At 42.9% G+C, this 16,672-nt stretch overlaps 1 protein-coding gene across 2 annotated transcripts in view; it reads right to left on the reverse strand.

Moving 5' to 3' along the window:
* Nucleotides 1-593: 593 nt before the first annotated feature.
* als2b (alsin Rho guanine nucleotide exchange factor ALS2 b) overlaps nucleotides 594-16,672 on the reverse strand; it is a 76,497-nt gene continuing 60,418 nt past the window's right edge. For both annotated transcript variants that reach the window (XM_080720300.1, XM_080720299.1), the window contains exons 28-36: nucleotides 16,024-16,141; nucleotides 13,238-13,395; nucleotides 12,808-12,924; nucleotides 12,166-12,342; nucleotides 10,498-10,555; nucleotides 8,353-8,414; nucleotides 7,143-7,292; nucleotides 6,168-6,264; nucleotides 594-5,648 (exon numbers count right to left, since the gene is read on the reverse strand). In XM_080720300.1, coding sequence (XP_080576426.1) covers nucleotides 5,610-5,648; nucleotides 6,168-6,264; nucleotides 7,143-7,292; nucleotides 8,353-8,414; nucleotides 10,498-10,555; nucleotides 12,166-12,342; nucleotides 12,808-12,924; nucleotides 13,238-13,395; nucleotides 16,024-16,141 — 976 coding nt within the window. In that variant the 3' untranslated portion in view covers nucleotides 594-5,609. The remainder of the gene's footprint in view (nucleotides 5,649-6,167; nucleotides 6,265-7,142; nucleotides 7,293-8,352; nucleotides 8,415-10,497; nucleotides 10,556-12,165; nucleotides 12,343-12,807; nucleotides 12,925-13,237; nucleotides 13,396-16,023; nucleotides 16,142-16,672) is intronic.

Raw genomic sequence — 16,672 nt, forward strand, 5'->3', positions numbered from 1 at the left:
TTTTCTTTTCTTTTTTTTTTTCTTCTACTTTGCATATTTGTAAGTGCTAAACAGAAGACACATGATAATGTGAATGCACGCGACCGGGATGGTCTACAACAGTGGTTCTCAACCTGTGGGTCGGGACCCCCAGGGGGGGTCCCAAAATTATTTGGGGGGTCCCCAGATGATTAACTTAATGTGCAACATTGTTTTTCACTCAACAGTAAACAAACCAACATAAAGTTTTAGTGTGGGTATCTTTACTTTTCTAAAGTGACAATTTAAGGACTTTTTAATACCTCTAAAATGACAAATTAAACATTGGCCAAATATTACAGGCAGAAATTGTGAAAATAGCAGATCTACATGCTCACAACGCAAGGCGCTGTGAGCATGTAGATCTGCTATTTTCACAATAGAACCATGTTACACTAAATGTAATGCTTCAACTCTTTAGTGCTCGTCAGGGTGGTGGGGTCCCCAGTTAAAATATGATTATTTTGGTGGTCGCGGCCTGAAAAGGTTGAGAACCACTGGTCTACCAGGGTAGTAGGAACCGAGAACAGGACGAGATCTCAGCCGCAGAACATTTATTATCCAACAAAAATGTCTTTATTGCCCTTGGTTATTATTTTAAGGTACAACACATTTGTCCACGTGTAAAAGTCACACAATGTCAGCCAGCTGAAACAAAATGTCCTCAGAAACACACACACACCATTCCTTTGACATGACGTGAACACTTGAGGTGCCGGTGGCGTGGCTGTCCGCGTGCCGTATTTGCACCAGAAGCGCGTATATATCTTTTTATTTTACAGTCTATGGTCATAAACAGGTGTTGAGGTAAGTTGAATCTGACAGTTCAATCTTCACGAGAAGCGTACATGATTACTAAAGCATAAAACGTGCTCCGCCGTACGACGGCGTCACACGGCAAACAATTGCCGATCTATAAGCTCACAACACATCGCGGATGCAGCGTGTTATGAGCTTATAGATCAGATCGCCTATTTACGCATGAGATAAAAGTAGACAAAGTATAAACCGGGCCTGACACCACTCACTCAAAGTACAATATCTCAGCTTAGAACAACCAAATAACTATTATTACACGTGGATTGAATCCATTTTAACCCATTTAGGCCTAGAATTATTGAATGCTTTAACTATTGAAAAATAGCAGATATACAAGCTCGCTATTTTTGAAAAATGTGTGAAAATGTGTGCAAATCTTATTATGTATTTTTTAAAGCAAACATTTGTAACTCAAATTTTGCTTCTGGGGGTGGTCCCTGGAACTAGATATTTTGAGATGGGGGTCCGTGGCCAAATAAATATCAGTTTGGGGGTCCTTCACATGAAAACGTTTGAGAACCACTGACATAGTAGTCTCTCAAGAACATACTAACTGAGCTAAGTGAAAAAGGACCTTTTCTTTGACGATGGCTATGCTGACATAGAAACATAGGTTTTTCAAAAAACCTTAAAAGGATTCAAAAGACACTTATAGAATCGGGTCAACATTCAAATTTTCACGATTTTTCAAAAATAGCAGATCTACAAGCTCGCAGCGTGGCACTCGGTGCCGCGCTGTGAGCTTGTATATCTGCCATTTTTCAATATTTAAAGCATAAAATAATGATACACAAAATGTGTACCCGTTCTAAATGGGTTAAATAGCACTTCATGTTCTTGCTGTAGATTTTCCGCAGTAATCCAATCGACAGGCGGACAATTTGTTCCAAACTGTGAATAGAATAGAAATAATACAAATGCCATAGAGATTCATTCCTCTCTAAAATGAGATCACACACATTGCCAGATTATGAATAACACTGACTATATAGTTCAGGGAAGGATTATTCGGTTGACAACAACCAGTGTGTAGGTAGGTAGAGTAACTGTAGGTAAATTATTGTCAGCCTTCAGTATTGTGGTGCCTGCGCGGGAAATCCACTTATGAGCTTCCATTTGAGCCCCTAGCAGCCTCCTGAAGACGTCATAAGCCCGTATGATTTAATGTGCATGTTGCCATCTAGTTCTATACAACGGCTCATCTCTTCTTAAGGCCGAGGCATAGTACACTTTCCCAGAGACAAAATCAAATCAGTTGGGTTGATTTGGCGCGGACCTCTGAATGACGTATGACGTCATATTGCAGTCTGGACAGAGCCGAACCGATTTAATTTCTGCACTAAAAGTGTAGCATGCATCACCCTTTAGAGGGAATGATTGCCTTTGGAAAAATAAATAAAAAATACATTACATCTAAGGTGACATAAACGTAATGATTGCAGAAGCTGTTTTTTCTATCAAAACTGATTCACAGTTAACAAAAGTCAACACCTAAACGTACAAGATGATCGACGAATAAAATAAAATAACAGGATCCGCAGGGTTTTAGAGATGCAGTTTGATAAAGGTGAATTTCCTTTTTCCATTCTAAAATGGATATATGAATTCTCTTTGCATTAACACCATTGTTACAAAGACTGTATTGCTAAACCGTAATACTGGTGGCTGTCGCTGGACATAAACCTATAGGCACGTATGGCCGCGCACAGCTGGAACCAAATACTTCTAGGGCAAAGAATGCAGCGCTGTCGCAGAGTCACCACAATACTAAAGCACAATATGAGAGCAGCACAATTTTAAATTGTGTTCTTGATTAAATGTATTTATTTAATTCCTTGTTTTGACCACATGTTTAAAGTGTTAGTTCACCTATTTTTGACACAAAGCTGTATGAAATACTTGCCATTAAAATAGTGGTTACAAATGTATTAATTCATTACCAGAGTCCCGTGGTCAGAGTTCTGGTCAGTTTTAGATGAATATAAAGTAGTTCCGGTAATTTGGCAGGGGCTCATGGCCCAATCATTAAAAATAGATGAATCCACAAAACTAGCGTCATTTGTATTGTTGACCTATTTCTACCAAATAGACCAACTTTCGTTCAATTTTGACCCCTCACTCACATGGTACTATTTTATGTGTCCAGTATCACTACGCCGCTGCAACGTATTTCCCCAAAACAAGGTGCTTTGCAGTCAGCTGATCAGAACGAAACCTCGCTCTATATGGTAGAAATAGGCCAACAATACAAATGACGCTAGTTTTGTGGATTAATCTATTTTCAATGATTGGGTCAAATGGCCCCCACCCCATTGGAACTACTTAATATTCATCTAAAACTGACCAGAACTCTGACCACGGGACTCTGGTAATCAATTAATACATTTTTAACCACTGTTTTAATGTCAAGTATTTCACACAGCTTTATGTCAAAAATAGGTGAACTAACACTTTAAACTCTTAGGGCAATACAATGTCATGTATCAATAATACTCTTTTGTGGAAACGGAGTTGAAAAGGATGGAAAGTTTGAATCGAGGTCCTTCGCGATTCGAAAGATTTCCAGAGGCTTTTCTTGTACTCCTCTTGTTTTTAGCAAAGACGGTTGATGCAGTACTCAATAGAGAGATCCTTCATTGGGAGCCTTGCATGTAAATTAAGCTGCTGACAACCTAGTGCCAACATGCCAATACAGTATTTTTGAAAGAATGTATTAATCTGATCCATTACTCCTGCTCTTAACCACAGATCATGATAATATCAAAGGAAAAGGCTTAGTCATTGACCGCATCGCCCGTAAGCCTTGACTTATGCTTCAGTCGTGTGCAGGCATCCTCTGCCGGAGGTCTGTAGATCTACAGGCCCACAAGCGCCTTTGCACGGCGGTGCATCGTGAGCTTGTAGGTCTGCTATTTAGGGCACACCGGCGCGCGACATAAATCAGGCTTTTAAGCCCTATTAAATTATGTAAGCCACTTCTGCGTATGGGGCTGCACGTACAGTAATGCAGTGCTATCATAAACATTGTGACGTTGTCAAACGGTTGTTACCTTAAATGGTTGTCTACAGACAAACAGATGGCGTGCAGGGGCAGAGTACATACATACTGTACATACAGTATACTGTGTATCACTGTAGCCGGGCGGAACACCTCTTACCTCCATATTTTAACTTTTGTGGGGGGTTTTTAACGGTGCTAACCGCTCTGGCGTTTAACCAACATCTATTTGTACATGGCCAGGGTCACGTTGGCCAAGCTTCGCAGGACGCTTAATGAAATCAACTGAATGGCACCGCTCACTTCACACTGGGTGTGATTTTTCATAAATTAGCGCCCTACTTGGTCTTACTGCAGCGCCACACGAAAGCATTCAAAAGTAGCAGATCCGCAAGCTCGAAGCGTGGTGAGAAACGTGGTGCGAAGTGTCGCGTTTATCTATGTGTGACGATGTGTATGTATGTAATTGGACGTTTGCAGAGGTGGGTTTCACAGTAAATGCTTTCGCCAGGGTTGGACGGGTAGGCAGACGGAGTTCTGTCCTTGAGAATAAGACGTCCTTCGGAAAGTGTCACTGACAAGTGCTATACTCGCGCGTGTTCATGAGCAAATTGAAATACCATTTTAAGACCCGTCTACAGTAGGAACACGGAAAATATTCCTGTATAAAGAACAGGAACCCAAAACACATCCTGTGTTAGTAAAGACAAAGTATTTGTAATGTCAGTGTTGTACAGTTCTTTACTGTGGCAGAAGAGCCGTCTTTGACCAAGAAAATGCAACCTCCTTCCTTGCTTGCTTGTGATTCCTTAATACTGAAAACATGGCTGAATTTGGCATTCAGATTGTCATGAAAAACAAACAAACAACTCCCTCACAGTTTGATTTAGCATCTCATAATTTTTCGCCAGCCATTGCGCTTGGAATACTCAAGACAATGTGGAGCTCACAATGAGGGTTCCTGAAAGTCTCCGCATCGGGGGCCTAAGACAATACACAAGGATATTAAGTCCTGATGGAAATGATGGGATAACATCCATCCTCTGTAGCGGTCAGAGCTGCTCACCAACCCGCCCCTTTAACACTGTTTTTACCGCATGCAAGCGTCATCACGGAACCTCCTTGCCGTTCCTCAGATTCACACGCCGGGAGTGTCAAGCCCTCTTCCTTTTTAGTTTCCTTTTTTCTTCTTCCCCACGGCACAAAGAAGAAGTGCCGCATCGTCCAGCGTCATTAAACGCAGAGGTCACTGTGCCGTGAAACATCCACCCCAAAAACAGTTTTTATTTTGTTTTTTTATTCCCGGCCTTGCTTATTCAGGATGTCCCGGGGAAGGGACAGGAGGGGGGACATCCTTCACTTGGCAGGCCAAAGTCTCCAGAGAGATAGAAACAGTTGTCTTTATGGGGAAAGGGGATGTGGAACTGGCAGTGTGGAAGGGGAAGGTGCCGCGTACATGCAGCACACAGTGCACTGAAACGGTGATCATTCTGTATAAATGAGGCCGGTTCAGGGTCAGCCAACCTACCAGAGTCCTCCAGCCTTTATATAAATACTCTGTGTGTGTGTGTGTGTGTGTGTGTGTGTGTGTGTGTGTGTGGCGGGGATGTTGCCTCTGTAACAGCGGCAGATGGAGCTGCAGGCAACCTGTTAGTGTGATCCTCCTCCTCCTCCTCTTCTTCTATTGGCCGCACCGTGCGTCCGTCATCCCCAAAGCTGTCCCATCTCCGGATCACTGAGGAGCACGTCGGTCGGTGCCCAGCACCTTCCTTTTTTAAGTGATCTTCTCGTGTTGGATCTGGTAGTAGCACGCCTGGGGGAGAGGTCATGGGACACGCAGACACACACACACACACACACACACACATGCACACGCACGCACACACACAGAGTTAACAACATATCAGTGTCACAGATATAAAGGGGTCAAGAAACCCTCCAGTTTCAAAATGCCAAACTCTTTGATGTCTCCCAGTGCCCACGACGCGTTGCCTATTGTTTTATATTAAACTGTATGGGCCAACCGCGGCTGAAGAGAAACACTCCAATTCCCGAAATGCAACGGGAGATCACATGACCAGGAAGTCACGTTTCTTCATAGAGAGCCAGTGTCACAAAAGTGCATTTAATATAATTTTGGGCAATCTTGGTAGCAGATCTGCTACCAACCGAGTGCCACGCTGTGAGCTTGTAAATCTGCTATTTTGCAATAGCTAAAGCATAAAATAATGGTTAAAGTGGTGAAAACCTAAAATGACACAGGTTTGCGTTCCCGGTCTAAATGGGGTTAACTGATTGTTGGGTGTGTGTGCGTGTGCGTGTGCGGGTGTACCTTGAGTGTGGTGAACATGATGCCGTGCTCTCCATGTTGAACACATGGATCCATCAGGTCCTCAATCAGGCTGACCTCTGACCCCAAATTCCTAATCCTGGAGAGGAGAGGAGAGGAGAGGTGACCTTCTGTAGCTGACCTTCTGACATCACATTGTTGACTGTCAAGACTGCTGACTATCATCATCTGGATATCCATATACCAGTATGTATGAAGATCACAACACTATCGATACATGGAGATGACTGGATCATCACCTAGATCTCCATATATGGAGCTGACCTCTACATCTGATTCCCAGATGATGCCCTGATAGAATCCATTTTATGCCCATCAACATTAAGCTCATATCTGGGAATGTCCATACAATAGAATCCCTTTTATGCCCATCAATATTAAGCCCATATCTGTGAAAAGGGGAATACCTGTGTCAGTACTAACCGTGAGACACACTAAACTAATGCAAATTAATTCTGTCCTTGTCCCTTTTATTCTTTTATTTTCTTAATCTACACAAGTGCTACAATCAGTGTAAAACATTTGCATAAAACATCATAAAACAAAAGAAAAAAGATCAGGTCAAAAAAGATAAGGTAAAAAAAATACTTCTGGGGACTCGGGTTACCACTGCGTACTGTATATTATGGGGCTGTTAAGTATGACATCATTTTGTAGGCAGAGGAGAATTTCTGCCCCCAGTTTCCGTGAATCTTTTTACTATTTTTACTATTTACACATTTTTCTTCTCTTTGTTATTGAAAGGAAAGTGTTAGAATGATACTTTAGTCGTTATTTTTTAGTCGTTGTTTTTTGAAATAGCGAGGGACAGAAAATGCTCTGGGGGCAGATTCTCCTCTGCCTACAAAATGATGTCACGGCTTAAAAGCCCCATATAAAAAAGAGAGAGAGAGAGAGAGAGAGCGAGAGAGAGAGTGTGTGTGTATGCTGTGCATGTGTGCATGTGTGCGTGCTGACCGTGCACGGAGCACCACGTAGAGGAAGACGGGGAAGAGGTCGTCCATGGACCACAGGAAGTCCTCCCTCTGCAGCTTAAGCACTTCCTGGGTGATCTCCTCAAACGTCTGCTGGATCACCTGCAGCTTGTCCGACGGCGTGAAGGTGGTGCTGCAATCAATCAATCAATCAATCAATCAATCAATCAATCAATCATTAAATATTTACCGCTATTAACCCATTTAGGCCTAGAATTATTGACTGCTTTAACCAGTGAAAAATAGCAGATATACAAGCTCACAGCGCTGCACCGAGTGCCGCGCTGCGAGCTTGTAGATCTGCTATTTTTGAAAAAGTCACGAAAATGTGTGCAAATCTTTGAATGTATGTATTTTCAAAGCGAACGGTTGTAACTCAAATTTTGCTTCTGGGTGGTCCCTGGAACTAAATGTTTTGAGATGGGGGTCCGTGGCCAAATAAATATCATTTTGGGGGTCCTTCACATGAAAAGGTCTGAGAACCTCTGACATAGTAGTCTCTCAAGAACAGACTAGCTGAGCTCCAGTGGAAGTGAAAAGGACCTTTTCTTTGACGATGGCTGGCCAGATTGCTGACATAGAAACATAGGTTTTTCAAAAAACCTTAGAAGGATTCAAAAGACATTGACAACATCGAGAGACAACATCGACTTTCGGGGCTGTCTGCCCCGTTGTCCTGACCTTTTAACGTGGGCACGTGCGTGCACATCGTCTGTGCACGATCTGTGCACGGATCATGCACCAGGCGTGTGTACAGTCTGTACACCCGATCACAGATTTTTAACAAAAGAAAATCCCATTGAAAAAGACGCTTCCATCGCTGAGCTCCGTCTACTAGTGTTTACATGATAGCTAACGTTAACTGCGTTCTGTTCCCGCCCGGATACGGAAACCATATTCGGCGGAGACCGGAAATGAGACCGGGAGCACTTTTTCGCAGGAGATTAGAAACCACTTAGCGATCATACTTTTAAATGTTTTGTAGCGATTAAAACATATTAAATTCTCGGGTTTATCGGGCCTCGCGGAGAGGAACATAGGCTTTTCCTCTGGATTATCGGGGTGAGGCACTAAATGAGTTAATCGTCATTAACCCCTTTAACTGTGATGATGGTCAGCCACAAACTCACAGTCACAACAACTGTCCTAAAAAAAAAAGATAGCGGTTCTGTTCAGAATTTGTGAAGACCTACCTGATCTGCTGTAGGGTCTCCACTGCTGAGGCGAAGCAGGCGTCTTTAGTGCTGGAGAGGACCTGGGACAGACAGACAGACCGACAGACTGAGTTACTAGGGCCCAAGCTGGAGGTGGGGCCTTAAAGGACCAGGTCACCTCTGGGACAACCAGATCTTATTTTATTGTTGTGTTGGACACGATCAACACGATCCTGAATTATTTTTTGTGTTCAATCTGTGTTTTTAGATATGTTAGTATTTCAGCATGCTACAACTGGTCATATGATGCATTTTGCATCATATGACCAGTTGTAGCATGCTGAAATCGGCTGAAATACAAAAATATCTAAAAACACAGATTGAACACAAAAAATAACTCAGGATTGTGTTGATCGTGTCCCACACAACAATAAAATAAGATCTGGTTGTCCCAGAGGTGACCTGGTCCTTTAATTATGTTATACTTTAGCTATTGAAAAATGTTCGCCTCTGTGCCGAGCTGCGAGATTGTAGATGTGCTATTTTTGAAAGCTCGTGAAAATGTGTGAAAATCTTTGAATATATGTATTTTTTAAGCGAAGATTTGTAACTCAAATTTTACTTCTGGGGGGTCCCTGGAACTAAATATTTTGAGATGGGAGTCAGTGGCCAAATACATATCATTTTGGGGGTCCTTCACATGAAAAGGTTTGACTTTTAAATATAGCAGATCTACAAGCAGATATACAGATCTACAAGCTCACAGCGCGGCACTCGGTGCCGCGCTGTGAGCTTGTATATCTGCTATTCTACCACTTTTTCGAGTCACGTGTTCAAATACTGGATTCTGATTGGCTAAATTCCGGAGGTTATCAGAGGACAACTGCCGCAAAGTTGTGTGTCCGAGATCAATGCGCCTCAGTGTACATCCGGGGACTTCCCCCAACCAACAAATGACGGTGGCAACGGTCCTATGTTTACTAACGTGCATGCTATAGTCGCCGATTTATTTGGATCCAATGCAATCCGCCAACTTTAAAGCCCCTTTTCTCTGAACCTATGCCTTTCTGGAAGCGAACAGCCTCTATTTACGGCCGGAACGGTACTTCTAACTGACGTTAGCTTAGCTGTAAGCTAGACGCATGGATTAGTATGGAGTTGGCGCCATCTGTTGGTGAGTAGAAGATGTTGTTTGTGGAACTATCTGCTGTCTCGCGGAAGTTTTATAGGCAATAATGATTGTAACTTAAGATCCTTGCAAGTTACAACTATGTGTTTTCTTTCATGTATACGGGAAAAAGTGGTAGAAAAGCTATTTACCACTCGGGGTCGGACATTATGCTCTCATAATGTCCTGAGTGAGGTTGTTATCGGACTCGGCTGCGCCTCGTCCGATAACAACCTCACTGCGGACATTATGAGAGCATAATGTCCTCTCACTCGGGGTAAATTGCTTACTTTTTCAATAGTTAAAGCACAAAATGTGAGTGAATCCTTGTACCCAGGGCCCAGAATTTGGTGCGACACCCCTGGGCACACACAGTCAAGTGCTGTTAAGCCGTGATTTATATAAAAAAAAAAAAATAGCAGATCTACAAGCTTGTTGGTCTGCTATTTTCAGTGTGTGAACTGGTGACTCTCTGGTAAGAGTAGAGGAAGTATGAACTGGGTATTAGGCAAACATAACACACCATGCAGAGGCTAATAACCGCAGAATGCCTCGGCCGAGAGAGAGAGAGAGGATTATCCCGATTATACTGTAGCACGGCCACTTACCAACCATTAAAATACTGCATATTTAGTGCTTATTTCATGTTTTGTAGCAACATGAAGCTTTGTGCTGGCACTATCTACCATAACCTTGGACTACACTAAATAAAAAATAAAATAAACCACTTTTTGTGGTCACATACTTCAGATACTGGATTCTGATTGGCATAAAACAGTGGTAAATCAGTCAACAACCTTGAGTTGGCTCATGGACCCCGCCCACTGTTGTGTTGCAGTTGTATAACTAAATAACATTGCAAGTAACAACTGTGTTGTTCGAGGGTCGTGGGTTGTTGGCTGATTTACCACTGTTTCAGGGTTGTTTGGCACTCGGCTTCACCTCGTGCCACAACCCTGAAACAGTGGTAAATCAGCCAACAACCCACTCCCTCTCATGGTAAATGGCTTACGTACCTGCTGCTTCTCTCCCAACACAGCCATGGAGACGGGGATAGCCACGGGCCAAAACTTCCTGAAAGAAATATAAAGATAAATGCACGCAGGCATTAACAATTTATTTATGTCCACATAAATGAGAGCATACAAGGACACAAATATCATAGTTGCAGTAAGGTAACAAAATAGTACTCTATGGGTATAAGTACTGTACGCTATTATTGTTTCCGTAGGAGATGCCTTGCAAAGGAGTGCTTGTAGCAGCTGCCAATTATAGCAGAGACAGCACAATACTTTGCCAGCCTTTTTGCATCCCAATTTGTTGAAGCCCTCTAACACCCAGTCTGCGGAAGCCCTCTAACAACCAGTCTGCGGATATGCCCTAGGCTGCCAAATATAAAAAGATTCAAAACAAATAGTCTGCACCTATAACCTAGCTCTGAGATGGTATGTACTGTAGGAGTGGTATTTAATCACAAGTGTGCAACGCACACACGCACTCGCATAGTTTATTCCCAGAAACAGGAGACAGACAAGACAGAACACAGGTCTATGGCATGTGGGGACATTCCCCACGTTGCACTGTGTGCTCTGCTAAGTATGGATGGGACGATAATCGCTATTATCATTCATCAAGATAATAAAACACTCACGATAATCATACCGTGGAGATTTAAATTTATTGTGAAATTATCCTCCGTCATGCACTGGGATCAACTTTTATTTGCCAAGCAGCAGATCCGGGAGCATTTAAACCATCTATAATAGGTCAAACGGATCTGGAAACAACACACTTGATACAGTCCTTTTCTTTTCACTCTCAACCTAATCTCTTGCCAAAAACTAGCCAATCTACAAGCTCACAACACGCAGCACGACGTGTTTTGAGCTTGTAGATCTGCTATTTTTGCTACTTTTGAATTGGAATCCTGAATTATCTTTTGTTATTTTTTAATTGGAATGTAACTGAAATGTAACATTTTCATTTAATTTCCAATGCATTTAGTTATACTTAATATACTAACATAGACTGAAGTAATTAAAGCGGGTCATGTTTGCATGTATGGAAATGTAACAGCTGAAATCAATAATATCAGTATTCCGATATTAACCTATGGGGCGCATTAAGTGAAGGTGGAGGCCGCATGTGGCCCCCGGGCCGCCAGTTGTCCATGTATGCCAGGGTTCCCCAATAGGCGGCCCGCCGCGGGGGGCTACTGTCTGGCCCACACCAACCCCAGTAATAATGGTTGTATAAGAGCAGCAACAACACTAGTATATCGTCGTTGTTGGGTGGAAATCTCGTATCTCCAAATTTGTACGCTCTTTCCCAAATCATACAAGGCCGTCGCACAAAAGTAGTGAAAACAGCAGATCTACAAGCACACAACGCCTCGCGGTGCGAGGCGTTGTGTGCTTGTAGATCGGCTGTTTTCACTAGTTTAAATCTTTTTTTAAATGATAAATGCAAAACGAACGGTTTTGGACATACAAGATTTTCACCCGACAGCGACGATATCTGAACTGTCGCTGGAGTAGCCCCCCTGCAATGTTGTGGCCCTCGGCTTGGTACCCTAGACATAATTTGTCCCTTGGGGAAAACTAATTGGGGAACCCTGATGTATGCCCTAACCCTAACTTTACTCGGACTAATGGGACCTCGGACTATGGAGATTGTTGACTTACTCCTGCACTCCCAGGAAGGCGAGCAGGGCCAGGTCGGACTGCTTGTTGAGACGCAGGACGCAGTCCCAGTACATGTCGTCCTCCTTCTCCTTGTCCAGGGCGTACAGGGTGAAGAGGGGAGGGTAGAGGCGCGGCAGCAGCACCGGCAGGAGCAGGGCACAGCTGCTCACCACACGCCTGAGGGGACGACAGGCATGGCACACATACACCAGGGGTCGTCAACGTTTTCAGGACAAGGACCCCTTAGTTGAGAGATAGGATGAAGCAGGGACCGCCACAACCTTTCCAGAGATTCCATAGTTTCATGGTTTGACAGCACAATCGTCGGTATATTTTGAATTTGTGTAAATGTCAGATATCTAACCACTTGAACCGTTAATGCTTAATAATCTTGACCTTTTACTCTGCTCTTTTTTCCCCTCTACACCAAAGCACTTTGCCAAAAATAGCCGATCTACAAGCTCACAATGCATTCTGAGCTTGTAGATCTATTTTTGGTGAACCCCCAGATGAAGTATAAAGTTATTTTCAGTCAGTTGTGATGGAAAAGGATATTTCGCACTGCGAGCTTGTAGATCTGCTATTTTTGAAAAATCGTGAACATTTGTGCAAGTCTTTGAACAGTCTATGCCAGATTCATACCCAGGTTTAGGAGACTCCAGTGGAGCATTGGTGGAGCCCGCCTCGCTCTTCTCCTGAACCTCTGTGGAGGGCTCTGGAATCACACCGCCCTCTTCTGGCAGATCAGGGAACAGAAATCTATAGAACAGTGAGCAATATGCCTTAATCAAAAGCAGATTCCATGAGATATTTATTTAATTGAGGAGCTTGCGTTGTGCTCTTTTTTTGGGGGGCAGTCAATGAGTCATGACGCATTCCAATCCCACCAGATTTGTTGGGATTTGAGTCCCATAACTTGTTCTCTTTATTTGCAGTCTTATTTTGTCTTATTTCAAGCACTTTAAATTGCCTTTGTGTATGAAATGTGCTGCCTCCTAATAAACTGGTGTAAATGAAAATACAATCTAGAAAGAAGAAAAAAAAGAAAAAAACACTAAAAGAAGGTTTTAACCTGACTATGTGGAAGATGCGGTTGAGGTAGGACTTGATCTCGTTGACGGCCTGCTGCAGGAGGCGGCGGTTGGCGCCCACGCCCACGTACGTCATCCTGTACACGGCCACCAGGCTCTCCAGCAGCCTGCCCAGAGGGTGCAGCGGGGTGTCACACGCCTGGGGCACACACAACCAAACACACCAGGACAGTTATAGGCATAGTCTTTAAGATTTTACACATGGCTGCATGGTGAAAATGTTTAAGGAGCGCAACACCAGAGCACAACCAAACAAAAAAACGGACAACCGGGTGTTCAAAGGAGATAAAAGACGTCTTTAAGGAGCGCAACACCGGAGGGCAACCAAACATAAAATGACTTGTGAGGCCAACCGGGTGCTCACAGGAGATAAAAGACATCTATAAAAGTGTGTGGTGCTCCTATAATCAGCAGGGAACACACTATGAAAGGTTTCATGATAAAAGTCTTTATCATGGTCCTTCAAATGTGTATTAAAAGGTTTTAACTAAAAAGTCCACTCCAGTGAGCCGTGGCAGGTTTTTTTCTCTCTGTGTGTTCTGAGGCCTTTTGAGTTGCAATGAAAAACAAAATGTTTTCCTGCGGGTGTCACTGCTTAACTGTCAATCTATGCTTCCCCACTTTTAAAGATTATCCATACTCCAAAAATGACTTTTTGTCTTTTATTAATCGATAGAATAATCACGATTACAACTGTAACTGATAGAATCATCATGTCGGTAGGTGTCAGCCAGGTTGGTTGCAGCCAAAAGATATGTCTGCGTCTGCAATGCTACTTGTGATGCTTTGAATTCTTACGGTGCGGGTCATTCAGTCAGCGCAGGGATCGTAAACAATCACTTGTCACCTGGGCTAATCTAGCAGGCTGGGGAAAGCACACACACATGCCATGCGAGTGTGCAAGTGTGTCAGTGTGTCTCCATCTGTCACAGAGAGGATTAAGCCAGGCAGGACGCCCTGGCCAAGATAATTAGAACCTTGGCCTGAAAGATCTCCTGCTTGTTGCCTGCCATAAAGACAGCAGTGCTCTTTTTAACAGATATTTCATTACAGAGAAGGAAACAAAATGTTATGTAGTATACAGCACATTATATTAAAGGAGAATTCTGTGCTAAATCGCTTTCTCACCTTTTTTTGTTGTTATTTTGTCGCCAGAAAGCTGGTCCAGGTGTTTTAGTTTTTTTCAAAAGATGCATTATTGTCCAATTTGGCTGACCCGACCACAGCTCAAAACAAGAGCGGTGGGGCTTAGGAAATCCGCTTACTCCATCACTCCAAATATATATATTTTTTCCCGGTAATTATCTGTTGAGCTAACATGCTTAATTTTGCATATTTTACTCCAGGGTCACGTCATTGTTGAGATTCTGCTGTAAAATGGTTCACTCGCGATCGCGAGGCTTCCGAATCCTATTGGATCCAATAGGCTACAAAATGGCGACAAAATAACAACAAGGTGAGAGAGCGATTTGCAGTAGTACGGAATTCTCCTTTACTGTAAGTACAGAGGGTCTAAAGGGGTTAAACTGATAAATTCCAAATATTATCAAAGTATTTCCGGCAGCTCCCCTGGACGTGTGTCACAGCACCCACTTTGAGAAACCCTGATTTAGAAGGCCCTTGTAGAATCTGCCACAGGCTTCAATGGGTTAAAGGACAACTCCGCCCTAAATCACTTCTAGGCTCATTTTCCTACTTATATTGATCCAAAAAGACTGTCCATGGGGTCTATTAGGCAGAAATGCCCCTGTTGTCCAGTTTCCCCTTCAGAATGCAGCAGCTGTCATTGCATAGAATGGAGTTTATAAGCCTATCGCTTTTACACTATTTGTTGTGGTCAAAAGTGTTTTTATTTTTCATGAATGTGGTACTAGTTGTCCCACACAAGCCATCACACTCTGCTAAACAGATGTTATGCTTTTATGTGTTTTGCCAAGTCCCGGAAAAGATGCCCTGTGATTGGCCAGTGCAGTCACTTTGATTGGCACTTGTGCCGAATGATCACCCCAAAACATTATTTATGAGATTGTGGTGGCTTGTGTGGAGAAAACAAGGCATGGATGTGTTTGTAATGACAACTAGTAACACATTCATGAAAAAGAAAATCACTTTTGAACACAACAAATAGTGTAAAAGCGATAGGCTTATAAACTCCATTCTATGCAATGACAGCTGCTGCATTCTGAAGGGGAAACTGGACAACAAGGGCATTTCTGCCTAATAGACCCCATGGACAGTCTTTTTGGATCAATATAAGTAGGAAAATGAGCCTAGAAGTGATTTAGGGCGGAGTTGTCCTTTAACCCTTCAATCCCTCATAGGGGACAGGTAGAGGTAGTGTGTGTGTGTGTGTTAGGGATGGGACGATAATAGTTTATCATGATAAAAAGAAAACACTCACAATAATCGTATCGTGGAGATTTAAATTTATCGTGAAATTGCAATAGAATGCAATGGAAATTAAGTATTTGATAAAAAAAAATAGTATATTTTTTCTCCTTCTCTACCAAATCTCTTTTTATTCTCTACCAAATCTCTTTGGGAAAAAATAGTCAATCTACACTACAAGCTCACAACGCAAGCTTGTAGATCTGCTATTTTATGGCAGATGTTCCGCCCCAGGATAATGGATATTTTGATTATTGCGATAATAACATAAATCGCATTTTCTTTGGTCACCATAATCGTGACATGAAATTGTCATTGTGTGTGTGTGTGTGTGTGTGTGTGTGTGTGTGTGTGTGTGCGTGCGTGCGTGTGTATTGACCTTGAGCAGGTAGCAGCGTATGACGTGGTATCTCTCCATGGTGATGGGTCCTTGGTGCTGAGGAATCACCTCCAAGCTCTCCAGAGTCCTGCTTTGGCTCCGAGACAACAGCTCAGGACTGACACACACACACACACACACACACACACACACACACACACACACACACACACATACACGCACGCACGCACACACAAAGCAATTATTAGTAATTATTATTGCTGGAATTATCTTCCTCACGTTGCGATTTGACACTTGTAGTGGTGCAACAGTTAGAGTTCAGATTGTAATTAGAGAAAAGATGAGTGTTAAAATGTTTTCATTTACTGCTTTCTATAGTTTTAGCCATTTAACCATTTTGATTTCTGCACTTAAGTAAATTGCTTAATTAAAGTGTGTGTGTGTATGTGTGTGTGTGTGTGTGTGTGTGTGTGTGTGTGTGTGTGTGTGTGTGTGTGTGTGTATGTGTGTGTGTGTGTGTGTTATGTGTGTGTGTGTGTGTGTGTGTGTGTGTGCGTGTGTGTGTGTGTGTGTGTGTGTGTGTGTGTGTGTGTGTGTGTGTGTGTGTGTGTGTGTGTGTGTGTGTGTGTGTGTGTGTGTGTGTGTGTTCTACAAAATGAAGGCACCCACGACCCACAAATGAGTCCCG

The sequence above is a fragment of the Nannobrachium achirus genome (assembly GCF_963921795.1).
Source record: "Nannobrachium achirus genome assembly, chromosome: 24".
Classification (NCBI taxonomy): Eukaryota; Metazoa; Chordata; class Actinopteri; order Myctophiformes; family Myctophidae; genus Nannobrachium; species Nannobrachium achirus.